This window comes from Vicugna pacos, chromosome 3 (assembly GCF_048564905.1).
Source record: "Vicugna pacos chromosome 3, VicPac4, whole genome shotgun sequence".
NCBI lineage: Eukaryota > Metazoa > Chordata > Mammalia > Artiodactyla > Camelidae > Vicugna > Vicugna pacos.
Window position 1 is genome coordinate 28,476,065 of NC_132989.1, and position 17,055 is coordinate 28,493,119.

The following is a 17,055-nucleotide window of genomic DNA, read 5'->3' on the forward strand; positions in this document are numbered from 1 at the left end:
CAGCATGTCTGTACATGTTTTGTTCATGGAATTGCAAACCGTATGTAATCTAGATCCAAGTTTGCATTCAACAGTTTGAGTGTGTTTTATAACCCTGCTTACCAGTGACCGGCTAGGGGAAGCTTGGCAGGCAATGAACTTAAAATTTACAAATATACCTTAGTTTTATCAGCCCAGGCCCTGCATAGACTGGTTCTGTATCTTGTACTGTGAGTGTAGGTTGACTTTCTCTCAGAAAACAGTCTCCTTAGGGGTGGCACTGGATATCCTCTCATTTCAGCTATCCAAGGTGCACCCTTGTCTCATTTTTCTGAAACATAATCTCTAACCTGATCTCCGCTCAGAGGCAGAAACATAAATACTTACAAGAGTTAAGAACAAAAATACCCTAGCAAATTCTACCACCATTTGAGTGATGAATGAAAAACAAATAAAACTTTATTTTCTAGCACCTGCAAAGACGTATAGAATAGACCTTTCAAGCAAAGTTTGTGTAGGCAAATGTGCAGACCAAAGTGAAGGCATCAAGGTGTTATAAAATGAGTCAAGATTAAAGGTGACGTCCTCCTTTTTAAGGCATGTTGCAGTAATCCAAGTACATATCCTTATTAAGCTACCTCAGAGAACTATGCAACTTAGCAGTTTTCTGCTTTCTGGAATTTCAATGCCAATTGCGACTTTCTCTCACCCTCCAAATCAGCATGCAGTAAATAATTATTCTAAGCACCTGAAAATGGGAGCAGTGGGGAGGATAAAGAAGAGTAAACCCAATACCATAAATTGCATACCCACAGATCTGCCAAACATTGTGAATAATTAGCTTTTCCATATGCCTTGGAAGTTTCAGCAAGTACCTAAGGAACATTTTAAGAATCCTACTTGCTCTGAAAAAATGAGTGGTTTTATTTTAAGATCACTCCTCAATTTCTCTTAGCCTTTCAGCTACATGATTAGACCATTAGTATAATGATAACTTAAGACATTTTAAATAAATGCCAGGGAAAAGGAAGAGGAAAGCTAAATAACCAAATATATCCACGTGTAAGGAGGACAAATTGGATAAATAGGGTTCTGTCAGGTGTTTGACATATAGCTGATAGAACTATCTTCAGCTGGACATCCTTGAGGTCTGATTACAGAAGTGAACCTAGCCCACCCACACACCTAAATTTTATTTAAGAGACCAACCGAGGCTCTTCCTGGTTTGTAGGAGGAAGACTGGTATGGGGAAATGTGCTCCTTGCTAATTCTTCCAAGCCATGGCACTTCCCAGCAAATTCTTCCTTTGGTTTTGCTGCTTTGCTTGGCTCTATTTTCCTATTAGCCTTGGTTCTCAGGCTTCTAGCGGAGAAGCTCAGATTGCCGCTAGTGCTGCATTGGAATCTGAGGCTCAGCCTTGGTCTTTGCTACAGCCTCTAGATGAGAGGCACAGATCTGGCCTCCTTTCCCCTCTCTTAAAAGTTCTCTATGATGGGCCAGATGGGGCCCCTAGGCTGCAGCCAGAAGCCAGAGCTTTGCGCTACATGAAGAGGCTCTATAAGGCATATGCTACCAAGGAGGGGATCCCCAAATCCAACAGAAGTCCCCTCTACAACACTATTCGGCTCTTCACCCCCTGTGCCCAGCACAAGCAGGCTCCTGGGGACCAGGCAACAGGTGTGTAGGAGCAGATTGGGTAATGGGTGGAGGGAAGATGATAGACCTTCTCCTTTCCATTACAGAAAGGAGCTGTGTTTTGCACCTTGAACGGCATTTACTTTGCAATTATTCAATATCAAAATCCAAGCAAATCTGGTACTTGAACTTACTATTTCCTCCTTATGTCCTCATGAGTTACAGTGGGTTAATATGATAGAATTTTAGAGCTAGAAGAGACTTAATGGCTCAGTAGGCTGATGAAAGTGCTGCTAGGGTTAGTGTCTTGTCCAGGGTCACAAAATCAAGACTGGAAACCAGGCATTTTGACTTCCAGTTGCTTATTCTTCCCATTCTACCAATGCTGGACTGGAAATGAGCCTAAAATGCCTTTTACAGCTATTGGTGTGCTTTATGAAACAGCATGTTTTCTCTGTAGTTTTTGCTGTGAGTGGAAAGCTTAAGTCCCCATGTAGAACAGTGGATCTTTATAAGAACACAGTGTTAGCTAACAGTCTTGGGTGTGTGAGAGAAGGGAGCAGCACTATAAAAAACAAAAACAATATTCACTAGCTCCTGACTTCTAACCCAGCAGGTCAGTTGTGGCTCCCTAAAACCCTTCTTTGATGTCCTATTTTATTATAGTGGGTTTTTGAGCGTCTGTTGTCAGTCTCAAGTGTTCCCAATTAACATAGACAGTAAGTTTTCTTTATTGACTCTTTCAATAAGGACTTAGAATGCCTTAACAAGCCTGGTAAGTGTTTTTTCTTTTTTTCCCTAAGTTTTTAGGTGGGGAGGTAATTAGGTTTTTAATTTATTTTTTAATGGAGGTCCTGGGACTTGAATCTAGGACCACATGCATGCTAAGCACACACTCTACCACTGAGCTATACCCTCCCCCTGCCACTAAGTGTTTGTTTTAGTGTAGTTTTCCCTTTACAGACTCTCCAAGAGAAAAATAATGCTTTCCTTTTTAGCATTCCCTGTGTTTGGAGCAAATTATTTAGATTCTGAAACTTCAGAATGTAGAGACCCCTGTTTTAATTTATCACCAAAGTGGCTCTGACTTCCCGGTGATAAAGTACCCAGCTGTAAGCGCTGATTATCTGCTTTTTCTTCATAACTCCCATCTCACCCCCGCTTTTGTTTTGAGGCTTGAGAAAGTGGGAAAAGAGGGGCAAAAGCACATACTGAGGTACTAACTCCTTGATTTGACTTCCTGCTGTGTTCGATTTGTATTGAGCACTACTGGTGGATTGTTTTTCTTCTCAGGAACCCTTCCATCAGTGGACCTGCTGTTTAACCTGGATCGTGTTACTGCTGTTGAACATTTACTCAAGTCAGTCTTGCTATACACTTTCAGCAATTCCGTTGCTTTTCCTTCTGCTAAATGTGTGTGTAACCTGGTGATTAAAGAGCCAGAGCTTTCTAGCAAGACTCTCCCTAAAGCTCCAAACTCATTTACCGTTAACTCACAGTTTGAATTTAGAAAGAAATACAAATGGATTGAGATTGATGTGACCGCTCTCCTTCAGCCTCTAGTGGCCTCCAACAGGAGGAGTATTCACATGTCTGTAAATTTTACATGTCTGACAGCCCAGCCGCAGCGTCCTTCAGCACAGAAAAGTCCACTTCATACGACTCTCCTGGTGCCCCCCTCTCTGCTTTTATATCTGAATGACACAAGTGCTGAGGCTTATCACAGGCGGTATTCCCACCACCATAAAAGGAGGCCTTCACAGGTTCCTGACCAGAAGGGAGGGCTGTCCGCTTATCCCACGGGAGAAGAGGCTGCTGAGCCTGTAAGAGCTTCCCGTCACCGGAGAGATCAGGAAACGGTCAGCTCTGAATTGAAGAAGCCTCTGGTTCCAGCTTCATTCAATCTGAGTGAATACTTCAAACAGTTTCTTTTTCCCCAGAATGAGTGTGAGCTCCATGACTTTAGACTTAGCTTTAGTCAGCTGAAGTGGGACATCTGGATTGTGGCCCCACGCAAATACAACCCTCGATACTGTAAAGGGGACTGTCCGAGGGCAGCGGGACATCGGTATGGCTCCCCTGTTCACACCATGGTGCAGAACGTCATCCATGAAAAGCTCGACCCCTCAGTGCCGCGCTCGTCCTGTGTGCCTGCCAAGTACAGCCCTTTGAGTGTTTTGACCATTGAGACTGATGGCTCAATTGCTTATAAAGAATATGAAGATATGATAGCCACTCAGTGCACCTGTCGTTAACATTGGGCCCTCTGAACTAAAATCTTGAGCCTCTCAGGCAAAATAAATGCTGTGTGCCTATCTGTGCCTTCAGGAAAAAGCTTCGTGTGTCAGATCTCTATAAGGCAGTGTGCGTCGTGTAAAGGGGGGCCTGTGCAGATTAGCACATTCGGTGGTATCTGTCAGTGTAAAGGGCTAACATCTGCCTTTTTATTTCCAAGTGTAAATGAGTTGCCATTATTTTGGAGAGCTTTAAATTTTTTTCCCTGAGTTATTTTTTTCTTTTCGGAGGAGTCTTGTTTTTGATGTAAAAACTTAATTAGCATAAATTGTGGTTGGGATTGCAGCACTGAATAGACAATTCAGAGTGCTATAGTCTTGTTTAATGGAAGAATAAATTTCTGTCAGAGGCAAAAATTGTCTGTGTGTAACTTTAATTAAAGATTTGCTTTTAAATTGTCATTTGATAGGGAGAGAAAGTATATTGAAAAGCTAGTCTTGGCTCAACTTTTTATCCCTTTTGCAGAGTGAAAGATACTAACTTCTCCCTAAATCCCCATCAAGTGAGAGACCCTAGACTAGAGAATATGCAATGTAACCCATTTCTGTTGTATTTGTGATTAGTGCTAACTCTGCTCCTTAGATGGCTAGTGTAAATCAGCTGACTCACATCAAACAGTAACATTTGTCCCATTTATTTAAAGGAAATTGCTTGCAAGTTTTCCCAAGAAAATGCAGTGTTCAAGATTTTTGAAATGTACCATCTCCTTTTTATAGTTAAAATTTCTGACCCTTTGGAAGGAGGTCAGGAAGCACTTTTTCCTTTGTTGGTTGGTTTTTGCTGCTTTCCCTCAGCTCCCATCACTCCACCCCCAAAGATTTTTTCCAGGTGGATTTAGTACTGTTAGCACTAAATGAAGTTGGCAGCGGCTAGGTTATATTACAGAGCGGGCCTTGTTTGGGTATGAGGGCTTTCCTGTAAATCTACCCTGAGAGAGCCCTGGAGGTACAGAGTTGGGGCTAATGCAGTGATTTCTGTTTCAGAGTTCGTAAAACCCTGCTCTACAAACTAAGATCGTAAGACGTACTTCTTGTAAATGATCTTTGCTTGGTGCTTAGTGTCTAAAGAAGTCAGCTGGGGTTTTGATTTAAATTAGTTAGAGATGTATTGTCATCTTAACAATGTTAAGTCTTCATTCCACAAACATGGGATGTTTTCCATCTATTCAGTTCCTTTTTTCATTTCTTTCAACAATGTATTGTTTTTTAAGTATGATTTGTGCTTTCCACTGTTAAATTGATTTCTAGGTATTTTGTTCTTTTTGATGCTATTGGGAATGGAATTTTTTTTTTAATTTCTAAATGTTATTGAAGTATAGTCAGTTTATGATGCTGTGTCAGTTTCTGGTGTACAGCATGTTTCAGTCATGCATTTACACACATATATTCCTTTTCATATTCTTTTTCATTATAGCTTACTAGAAGATGTTGAATATAGTTCCATATGCTATACCGTAGAAACGTGCTGATTACCTATCTTATATGTATTAGTTAATATCTATAAATTGGAATTGTTTTCTTAACTTCATTTTTTAATTGTTTCCTAGTGCTATGTTGCATACACATTACTGCACATACAGACAGAAATGCTCTATTACCTGCTCATGATTTTTTTCCTCTAAAAAACATTTTTCAGAAAAATAGGATGGAAAACAAGTTTTGGGTGGCCCAATTTCCAAATAACTTTGCCATCTTGTGTAACCTGAAGGAGTCATTATTTGTAAATGATGTTGCAAGTATAAGAGAGAAATGGTATTTCAAGGGTTTTGAATCATCCTCTGTCATTCCTAGCAGTATAGAATGGCAAGGGCATGAGTAATGGTGGGAGGGTACAATTGAGCCTATTTGAAGGTAAATCTCCTTGAAATATGGCTGTTGTCAAATGGACAGAATGGAATCTATCAACTTTAAGGGTTCTTCATAGCTGCCAGTTACCCTAAACTGACTTTTTCCCCCCTGAAACAGGGGAATTTGTTTTGCTTTGTTGTTTCTGTCTTTTTCCATGGCCTCGTTCTGTGGCTGAGTAAGGAATATGGTCTGTAATCAGAGGTTTTGAAAAGAAGAAAATGAAGGAGTGGTTCTGATGGAAGTTAAGTATTAGTCAATGCCAAAACGAGGACTAGAAAAATAGTCCATCCGTATAGGTAAGTTCTAAAATTGACTTCAGACACTTCGGCACAGTGTGGTGGGGCTACAGCTGAGTAATGATAGCTCGAAGAACTCTAAGCTTGCCGCCTCCCCCTCCACCCTTAGGCTTCATTTATAAATCTAGTCTCTTTCATTCATTGGACAGTGTTAATACTCAGGGCTTATATATCTGCTACATTTAAACTTCAAAGATTCTCTTCTACACAATTGAGGAGGATCTAATAGTCTCCCAACTGCCTCCTCTGTATGAAACCTGTTTTTCTTCGGTTACTTTGATAAAAGCTGCTGCTTTAGAAAATAAATGGGAAAGGACAACAGTGATTTCGATCTGGAAATTCAAGGATGAGGCTACATCTACCTTAAATAGATGCATTCAGGTTTGGAATTTAGTCCAGATGAGATAGGAGGTCACCTAATGTGATGAGTGCCTTAGTGTGCCAAGGAACAATGGGCCATGTCAGGAGCTGGGTTCACCTTCAGCTCTGAGTTTCCTGCTTTTATCAGTTTAAATCAACTCCTGTGTTACGTTAAATACTTGGCGTTTTACTAATCAGCTTCAAGGGCAGCAGCCACTGAATGTGATTTAGAACTCAGTTTAGACAGCCTCTGGGAAAAATGAAGTTCTGGCATAAGGTAAAGGAGGGAGGTATTCATGGCTATATAAGCCATAAAGAAGAAATGCTCAGATGAAAGAACTTGTTTTATCTCAAAACTTTAAGCAGTGGATTTTAATTTGCAACTTCGGAGGGTTTTTAATTTATGACATAGTTGAAGTGAAATTAAAACATTGAAAATATTCTTTAGATTATTTAGAGGATGGAAATCCCCAAAGCATTTCTTAGGTATATAGATTGACTAAATGGATTGATACATTAGAAAACTAAGCTGTTTTGTAAATTAACTGTTCTCTAAATATAAACAACCAGGAGATTCGGACACTCAATCCTTTACCAGAATTGACAAGTGAAGTAGGTTCTCTTCATGTGGTTAATTACCAAACCACAGATTTACTAGTCAGTTTTTGGAAAGGGCTTAGATTTTTCAGTAAGACTAGGACTATTTCAGTATCCATTTAAATAACAGGATTTTTATAGATGGCCTGACAGTATTTCTCCATCCTACTTTACTATGTAATACAATTTGTATGAAAGCACTGAGTAGTGAGTTATGTGTAGATAAGGGCCACTTGTACATTTTGGACATCTTAATAAGAATAAATGCTTTGTGAATGGTTTAGAGTCATTTATAGGCCTGTGTTTGGTGCTGAAGTCTTTGCACATGGGAATGCTATAACGGGGAGTGTTAGGAGTTTGCAGCTTGTGCCTGAATGTCATTTGGGCCTTCTCAGAAATAATTAGCCCGTTGAATAAATATTTATTGAACCTTGACTATGCGTCAGCTACTGTGTGTGGTTAAGAACAGAGTCTGATGTCCTCAGCTCCAGGAAAAATAGATCACATACCAGAAATGGAGACTTCCTTTTTCACCCTAAGTTCCATCAATGAGTATGTGTCACCTTAGAACGTTCTCTGGAGAAAGACATTTTGGGGGTTGTACTACATAAGCTGGCTGAATGAACACTAAATTATCTTACTTCGAGAATTTCTTAAATTAAACTTTTAAAAGATAATGAGATTCACATGCAATTGTAAGAAATAAAAGAGGGGAGGGTCTATCTCAATTGTAGAGTATGTGCTTAGCATGCACAGGGTCCTGGGTTCAATTCCGCAGTACCTCCACAAAATAAATAAATAAACCTAATTACGTCCTCCTCCCCCAAAAGAGAAAGAGACACCATGTATCCTTTATCCAGTTATCTCAATGATATCTTGCACAACTATAGCATACTGTCACAACTAGGGTATTGACATTGTTACACTAGGTTAGAATTTTTCACAATTGAAACTTACTTGGGTCAAGGGAAATGTTGACCCTAACATCAATGAAATTTTGATACCTCCTGATGGAATTAATGGTTCAGCATTTTTTCAACTTAACATTTTACCTCTACCCTTGAAACTTTGAGTCTTTTAAACTACAAATACCTATTCAGTAAATATTTCTTGGGCACATTTGGGTCAGGGACTGCTCTAGATGCTAGTGTAAGGATGATAAACAAGATAGACTTGGCACTTGCTCTCAGGGAACTTCTGTTACAGTGGGGAGAGACAGGCAGTAAACAATTAAACAACATAAGCAGCCATGTACTTCTCGGCAGAACAAAGGGAGATGAGAACAAGCTTGCCTTCTAAGACCAGAAAGAACTGGGTATAACAAGTAAGTGAGGAAGGAGAGAGAGTGAGTGGATCGCCAATTGGAGCCAGAGAAGGTGAGGTGGAAGAAACCGGCAGAGCAGAGGATACAAGGGCAAGTCAGACAGCTCACGGGGATAGGATTTTGATGCCAAGTTCAATAGGAAGCCCTGAAGAGTGTTTAATCGAGGGCCTAAAATGGTTAGATTCATTTTTTAAAAGATCATTGCAGTGTTCTGTGTTTGACAGACAAGTCTTAAGCAGGGAGACCTTCTGGGGTTTAGGGGGCTATCGTCATGGTCCAGGTGAGAGGAGACACTGTCTACGTGTCTTGACAGTGGAGAATGGGATGCAGAGACATGAAAAAACTTGGAATTTATTTTTGTGGCTTCTGTTTTTTACTTGGCCTGTCTCTCTGAGGTTGTAGGATGGCAACCTTCTACTAAGAGAGGAAACTTAGGTCCTTACGGTGAAATGAGAGGGTAAAACTTATTCCATTCCCTAGCTTCATATCCCCACCCACATGAGCTGCCTCTTAATTATGATTTTTCTTCTGTATGTTTTTTTCTTTCAGTTTGGAGGCTTTTCTCAAATGTCTTTTGTTGTCCATTTATAAGAGTAAGGCTCTAGAAAGCTGTTGGAAGCCCTGCATTAGAGTGTGGGATATGTTAATTAATGGGCCCTTCGGTTTGAAGCCTCTCTGTTTAAATTTTTCCTCAAAAGAATTGGCCGGTCTTCTGGTGGGAGGAAGATGGGGCAAAGATACACACCTATCTGGTGAAAATTGGTCATCTTAGAGCCCAGCAATGGAAAGGGCTACCTAATCCCTTTTCATCCCAATGTTGCATCTCTTACCCCAGTCTTCACCATGCCTGGAGTTCATTTGTCTGGAGCCTCTTTGGTTCAACTCTTGCACAGAATCAATCCCTAGTCTCTTGCTGGGCTGGGGGAGGGGTGGTCCCTTAGTTACTTGGGATGGGTCCAGTTGTTCCTGCTGCAGACTTGGGCAGTACCCACTCACAGTCATAGGTGGCACCTCCGCATTTCATGGCACACGGCATCTTCATTTCCTGAGCTTTCCCAGGGTTCTGTGCTGTGACTCACCTAGGTTCTCCTTGATGTCCCCACTCCTGCCAGGTTTAGATTTCCTTTTTAATTAGCTCTGCTCACTCTTCTGGCCAATTTTCAGCCCAAAACTTTGTTCACACATCTGCGGTGCTCACCTCACCTACTCTTTGCCCTATGGGTATATTTGATATTCACTTCTTCTAATGTTACTGGGAGGGACTAGAGATAAATGCATGTGTTCAGCTCTCCAAATCAAAAAGGGGCACTTCTTTAAGTACCTTGTCAAGTCCTTGTTCAAATCTCTACTTAGAGAAAGTAGGTAAGAAAAAGTCTATAGCAAACTGTAGTCCCTTTGTGACCTGCAAAGAACTTTCTACATGTTGTCTGTTTGATGAGTTCTTTTTTTTTAGTTTTTTTAACACTTTTATTGATTTTTAATCATTTTACAATGTTGTGTCAAATTGCAGTGTACAGCACAATTTTTCAGTTATACATGAACATATATATATTCATTGTCACATTTTTTTTCTCCATGAACTACCATAAGATCTTGTATATATTTCCCTGTGCTATACAATATAATCTTGTTTATCTATTCTACAGTTTTGAAATTCCAGGCTATCCCTTCCCACCCTCTGCCCCCTTGGCAACCACAAGTTTGTATTCTATGTCTATGAGTCTATTTCTGTTTTGTATTTATGCTTTGTGTGTGTGTGTGGTTTTTTTTTTAGATTCCACATATGAGTGATCTCATATGGTATTTTTCTTTCTCTTTCTGGCTTACTTCACTTAGAATGACATTCTCCAGGAGCATCCATGTTGCTGCAAATGGTGTTATATTGTCAGTTTTTATGGCTGAGTAGTATTCCATTGTATAAATATACCACATATTTGATGACTTCTTTAAACTCCTGCATCTAATCCTTGTCCCGTGAGTTTTGTGGAAGGAAAGTAGAAGGGAGTCTGAAGCAGGAGAACATCTAAAATTTGGACTGTGTACCATATTTAACAACAACAACAAAAAAGTAACTCATTAGACAGTATTGACTAGCAGGACCAAACTACTTACCGATAAACAATCTGAAATTTTGCCTAAACATAGAAAAACAGTTCAATTGTAACTGGGGAAAAGGAGCTTAACAGGTTATTTTAATAAGCAAAATAAAGGTTAATGTGCCCAACTTCCATTGCATCATTTGCCAGGAAAATTTATGCTGCAAACTTTGTAAATCATTGCATAATTGGAGGAGAAACCATTCAGGATCGTAAGTTTTCATTGTGTTCATGCCCTTGGCCATTACCAGTTTGAGAAATGTTTGTAAAAGGCTAAAGCAGGGTTGTGGATTTGAAGAAATCTTGGGGATTTTCTGAGTTGATGCCACACATTGAGCACTTTCTAGAACTAAAGTGTTCATGACTTCATCTTCTTCAGCTCCTTCTTCAACAAAACTACAGGCAAATGAGCTAAAAAGAGTAGTAGGTAGGTATACCCCAGGGAACAGAGTAGCTAAAAGCATGAGCTCTGGCACCGCCCTGGCTATACTTTCAGGCAAGTGAGCTAACATCTCTGAACCCAGTTTCATCATCCTTAAAATGGGGATACAAATAGAACCTCTTTTTTCTATTTTTTAGGGTTGTGAGGATTAAATAAGTTAATACACGTAAAGAGCTTAGAACAATATCAGGCAAACAGATTCTCACAAAGCGCTGCTTTTATTAGAACCACCGTAACTCAGTTGCTCTGAAGCTGTGCCATCCAGTATGGTAGTCATTCACAAGCTATGTGTGGCTATTGAGCATTTAACATGTGGCTTATCAAAGTTGACATGACCTATGAATGTAAAATACACACCAGATCTCAAAGACGGGATGAAAAAAAGAATGTAAAATATCTAATTTTGTTACATTGGTTGCATGCTGAAAAGATAATATTTTGATTTATTGGATCTATTTGGCTATAGTAAATATGTATATGTATATATTTAATATATATTAAGATTTATTTCACCTGTTTCTTTTTTTCCCACTTTTTTAATGTGGCCATTAGATACCGTCAAACTACATATGTGGCTCATATTCTCTTTCTGTTGGACAGCACAGCAGTCTCTTCCTCATGTGATTTCACTCTTAACTCCACCCTGATATGGCCCCCCCAAGGAAGAGCTCATGACACTTAAAAAGCACATAAATTATACAATCGGCCCTCTGTATCAACTAGGTTCTGCATCTGGATTCAACCAGTCTTGGGGTGTGCAACCCTCATATATGGAGAGCTGACTGTATACATCACTTTCTATATGGGACTTGAGCATCATGGATTTTGGTATCCGCAGGGAGTCCTGGAACCAATCCCCCTGGATACTGATGGAAACACTGTGTATTTACTAAGCTGATAAATTTCCTTCCTCCTAGCTTTGTCTTTTGAATAATAATTGATACTCAAATGTACTTCTTTCCCACTATGGAACTGCCCAAGCCTGGGAGAATTATCAATGGTAAAAGGTGATTCACAGCTCTTGCTGCTGAAAATAGTCACAACAATTTGAGGAAAGAGGCTCAGATTGATATACATATGTGAAGCATGTGTTAATTTTCTGTAGCTACCTTTGGAGTGTAGTTCTTAGGGGCTGTCTGATTTTCTGTCCTTTCCAAGTCAAAGGAATGGACAGAAACTTTGTTCTGCCAAACTTCTTTTTCTTCCATGCAACTACACACATGAAGCTGAGAACTACCACATAGATACACATACGGTGTCAGGGTTGGAATATGCCTTGACTTGATAAATCCTGGAAATAATTTAGATATTCTCAATACAGTTTTAAGTCACATCAAAATTTGTTAACAAGTAGCACTAGGCTATGTACTTCTGAACAGTCTCCTTTGTATTATTGCTAAAGACTCTTGTTTTAAAAAATAATTAGTAGATTTTAATTCCTGACTTGCAAGATGCTTTTAGGTCTGTGGGCAGATGGTGCTCTGAACTAGGGGGTAAATTAGTACAAGAATGCATGAGTTTTCTTTCTGCTTTTAAAGGCACACTCTTAAAATGTCAGAGTGGTTACAACACTTGGAGACCGTCTCTTGCTTTGTATGTGAAGATCTTGAGCAAGAATGGGCCAACATCAGCAACGACTGTTAGCCGTATATGTATATGTGTGCGTCTGTAATACATGTGCAGAGAGAAAAACTGACATACCCTAAAATTCACTACTTCAAAGTATGCAATTTAGTGATTTTTAGTATACTCACAAGGTTGTGCAGTATCACTGATATCTAATTCCAGGACATCACCATCATCCAAAAATGAAACATCATACCAGTTAATACTCTTCACACCCATTCCTCCCAGCCTCTAACAACCACTCTTCTGTTTTCTGTCTCTCCGGATTTGCCTCTTCTAGACATTTCATGTAAGTAGAATCATACAATATGGGGTCTTTTTGCCTGGTTTCTTCCACTTAGCATGTCTTAAGGTCCATCGTTGTAGCTTGTACTTAAGCATCAGTACTTAATTTCTTTTTATGGCTAAATAATATGCCATAGTATGGATATGCAACATTTTGTTTATCCATTCATCTGTTGATGGCCATTTGGGTTGTTTCCACTTCCTGGCTATTAGGAATAATGCTGCTATAAACATTCATATACATGTTTTTACATGAACATATGTTTTCAGTTCTCTTGGTTACATACCTGAGTGAAATTGCTGGCGCATATGGTAACTGTCTTGAATTTTTGATGAACTGTCAAATTGTTTCCAAAGCAGTTGCACCCTTTTTCATTCCCTGCAATAGTGCGTGAAGATTCCTATTTCTCTACATCCTTGCCAATACTTAATGTCTGTCTTTTGATTATAGCCATTAAGTGGGTGTGAAGTGGTACTTTGTGGTTTTGATTTGTATTTGATGTTGAGCATCTTTTCATGTGCTGATTGGCCATTTGTATATCTTCTTGGGAGATAATGTCTATTCAAATCCATTGCCCATTAAAAAATTGGATTATTTGTCTTTTAATTTTTGAGTTGTAAGCTGTTAAGCATGATAAGGTGAGTCTAATTTAGATAAAGCACTCACTGCTCCAGGAAGAACAGAGAATGTCAGTTTGGCTTTATTTTTAATTCTTTTCAAGCATTTACTACAGTTTTTAAAAGAACCCTTGTTGGGGATAGGATTGCTCAAGTGGTAGAGTACATGCTTAGCATGCATGAGGTCCTGGGTTCAATCCCCAGTACCTCCTCTAAAAGTAAATAAGCCTAATTACCTACCCCTCTCCCACTAAAATAATTAAATAATACAATAATTTAAAAAGTAAAATGTTTTAAAAAATAAAATAACCCTTGTTCACAGACTGTCTGTGAAATAGGACCTACTGTCATCACTAATAAAGATTATTAATCTACTTCTAAGAACCAATGCACATGATTTGGAAACCCAAATGAACTCTCTGAGAAATCCTTTCTTCCATCCCAGCGGCTCCCAGACCTCTCTTTGCTGTGCCCCTTGTGAGTGACTGAAGCAATGTACCCTGCAAAGAAAGTAGCCCCTTTTAGTATGGCAAGACACATCTTTTTATTAAAACCACCAAAAGGAGAAAGTGAAACAAGAATTATAAGTATGCATCAAAGCACACTGGTGCGTGCACGCACACACACATGCATGCTAATCACAGGGTCCCAGGGACCAAGGCCATCTTCGGGATGTTGCAGCAGCTATGAAAGCACAGAATGGAGGAGTGTCACAGCTCTTCACCTGGGACCAGGTCTCCCAAATGAATTTATTCAAAAGCACAGATATTAAATTTGTTCTGAGCCTGGCACTGCCAGGTATGGTCCTTTCCTTTAAAAGCACACAGTCTGTCTCATGGGACAGACATAAAAGTGAAGGACTGCACAGTCTACAGCACAGTATTAGGGGCAGCAGGGAACAATGAACTCCGCCTAGGGATAGCAAGGAATTGGACTGAGTGGATAGCACTTGGCTCAGGGGCTGTGTGACTCTGCGTGTGAAAGAGGAGACTTCAGCCTGTGCCCAACCCCCATGGGGGTCAGCTACGCGATGGGAGTCTACGCTTCTGGGTCTCCAGGCAGGCCCACCTTGGCCGGACATCAGCTCAGCCCTTTGGCCCATGCTGGTATGAAAAAAGTAGGTAGAATCCATTCAAGTGCAGAAATAGGAAAAAGCACCTGATCTCCAAATTTTCTTGCCTTTGATTTTATGTTTATTAAGGGAAATCTTGTGTTCATTTTCATAGCAAATATTTATGACTTTGAACCAGGAACTTGCCTGCCTTGTATTTTTCTGTGCTGCTTTATCCTGTTTCCTGAGTTTCTAGTTTTGAGCTTGTGTAAGAGAGTCTCTGGCCATATCAAAGGGCAGGGACTGCATCCCCTTGGCCGCAGCGCAGCTGTGGGAGATCCCTCTCACCCTCTTGACGGGTGGTTGCTTCTCCCAGGAAAAAGTTACCACTGAACACCCAGATCTGCCTAGATTTTCCTCCAGCCTATCCCAGTATTAAAAAGTATCTTGACTCTGTATCAGAAACTTAGTTTCAGTCAACAGCACCCAGCTCTGTCTGACTCACTCAAAAAAGAAATGCGTTGGAAGGAGGGGTGGTGTTCCACAGCACTGACTGAAAGTCAGGAGGACCAGGCTATGAAAATAGGCAGGAACCCAAGGAAGCTGAGCAGCAAGAGCAGGAGACAGGTTAGGACCACCACCGTATCACAACCCCAGACTCTTGATGGTTTCTCACCTGTCCCTCCCTGTCTTTGTCACTCATGCAAGAGTTCCAGTCTCTGGCAGGAGCAGGACATTGGTCAAGCCCAGGTCTCAGGCCTGCCCTGCGGCCAGTGGGCTTTCAGTGAGAGGAGGGGCTCTGTCTCCCCAAGACATGCACCATATGGGACTCCCCCAAAGAAGGAAGTGTTCCGATCTCCCCTGCAGCCCCGTACGGGGGAGTAGTAAGCAAAGCTCAGGAGAGGAGCTATCAACAGCATGAGTGACACCCATGGGAGACCCCTGGTGTATAAACAAATCCTTAAAGATAAAATTGAGACTGGGGTTTAGTTGAGATTGTCTTCCCCACAGGAGAAGCAGAAGTGAGGAATAATAGTGAAAACTGATGCCATTTACTGATAGCCTAGTGTGAGCCCACTGCTGAGTGTATGTGATGAAAGCTCATTTAACATTTTTTTTTCACAGTTGAGTAAAGGTAGATTTATTTAGAGAGATACATACTGCATAGAGTGTAGGCTGTTTCAGAAGAGAAAGGCCACGAGGTGTAGGAATTGGGTGCTCAGGTTAAAGCAGAAGTAGGTACACACTCCACAGACAGAGTGTGGGCTGTCTCCGAAGAGGAGGGAGCGAGAGAGGCGGCCAAAAGCTCATTTAATCTTTATGTAGTAGTATCCCCATTTTGCAGATGAGGAAATGAAGGTTCAGGAAGGTTGGGATATCTCCAGGATCATACAACTACTGGCACTCACACTTAGGTCTCACACTCGCTTTCTCACAGCTGGTTTTCCTATACCTGGGATACACTGAATTGGAGACCACCTGTCTGTACCTGGTGCAGGGTGAGAACTCACAGGGTGGCCAATATGCCTGTCTACGGACCTCTTTCTGCCCTTCCAGGCAATTGATGGTAGTTGCTATTTTCTCCATAATTTCTAAGGTTTTCTTTCTTCCTTTATTCCTCCCTCCCTCCCTCCCTCCTTATCTTTTTTTCCCCTAACTTTTCATGATGCTTCCCTTGAAGTACAAAAAACTGCCAACTAGATTTTGTGTGTTTGTGTGTATGTTGTCACATTCATCCCTAGCAGAGTCCCTAAAACTTGTGGACCATGATGGATGCCAGACACATGCACCCCCAAGTTCCAGAAAGAAGTCTCCTCCACGCGAGTAACTGACCAGACACATCAGTCAAAATCTGCAGAATTTTCTGGGTGAATATTAAGGACAGGACGTGCATTACCTGCTTCCAGAGCTGATGATCAAAATCCATCCCACGGACACGTGGCATGCTGTGACCCATTCCTGCACCAAGCCCAGCCCGCGGCTTCCGTATGCAGCCCAAGGCTCACAGCTCTAGAGTTGGAGTGTCCTCCCACTTGAAAGTGCTGACTGGGTGACTTCTTGGTGAGCAGAGACCTAGCAGATTTAGTTCAAACAGAAGGCACTTCTTGGAGAGGGGTCTTTGGAGACCATCTCATCCCTTTGTTAGCGTTTGAAATATAGAAGGAACAATCTGGCTATTCCTGGGCTTGAGCCAGCTGTTGCCCTCTCTGGGGATGCTGCTGGGCCTTGTTCAGAGTCTGAGTTAATTTCTATTCTTAGAAACCAAAATGAAGTATAAGAGACATTTTTCATCTGGGTCCTAGGAGGCCAGCGGAGCAAAGTGGAAAAGCTCATTTGACCACCACTTATCCGTCCTGGGTCCTCTGGAGTAGGTAAAAGAGGAGACAGCCCTGTATCTCTCTGTCTCCTTTAACCTCTCTTATCCAGGGATTCCTGGGTGGCATCTGAATGAGGGCAGACCAGGAGGATAGAATTATTCCTGGCCTGGGGCTTGAGACCAGGCTAGAATAGAAAGCTGAGTTATTATGAACAAAGCAAACAGAGGATGGGGTGTCACCCAGTGTCTGTAGGGAAAAGATGATATATGTTTATCCAATAGGAATG

At 40.9% G+C, this 17,055-nt stretch overlaps 1 protein-coding gene across 1 annotated transcript; it reads left to right on the plus strand.

The window, feature by feature from the left end:
* The first annotated feature begins 1,259 nt into the window (after positions 1-1,259).
* GDF9 (growth differentiation factor 9) lies at positions 1,260-4,265 on the plus strand. The gene is made up of 2 exons (XM_006212821.3): positions 1,260-1,656; positions 2,908-4,265. Exons 1-2 carry the CDS (start codon positions 1,260-1,262, stop codon positions 3,867-3,869), a joined length of 1,359 nt encoding a protein of 452 aa, XP_006212883.1. The 3' UTR covers positions 3,870-4,265.
* Positions 4,266-17,055: the final 12,790 nt, after the last annotated feature.

Coding starts and splice junctions, on each gene's coding strand:
- GDF9 (XM_006212821.3), top strand. CDS start 1,260: ATGGCACTTCCCAGCAAATTCTTCCTTTGGTTTTGCTGCTTTGCTTGG. Junction 1,657..2,907: donor TCCTGGGGACCAGGCAACAG/GTGTGTAGGAGC, acceptor TTTTCTTCTCAG/GAACCCTTCCATCAGTGGAC.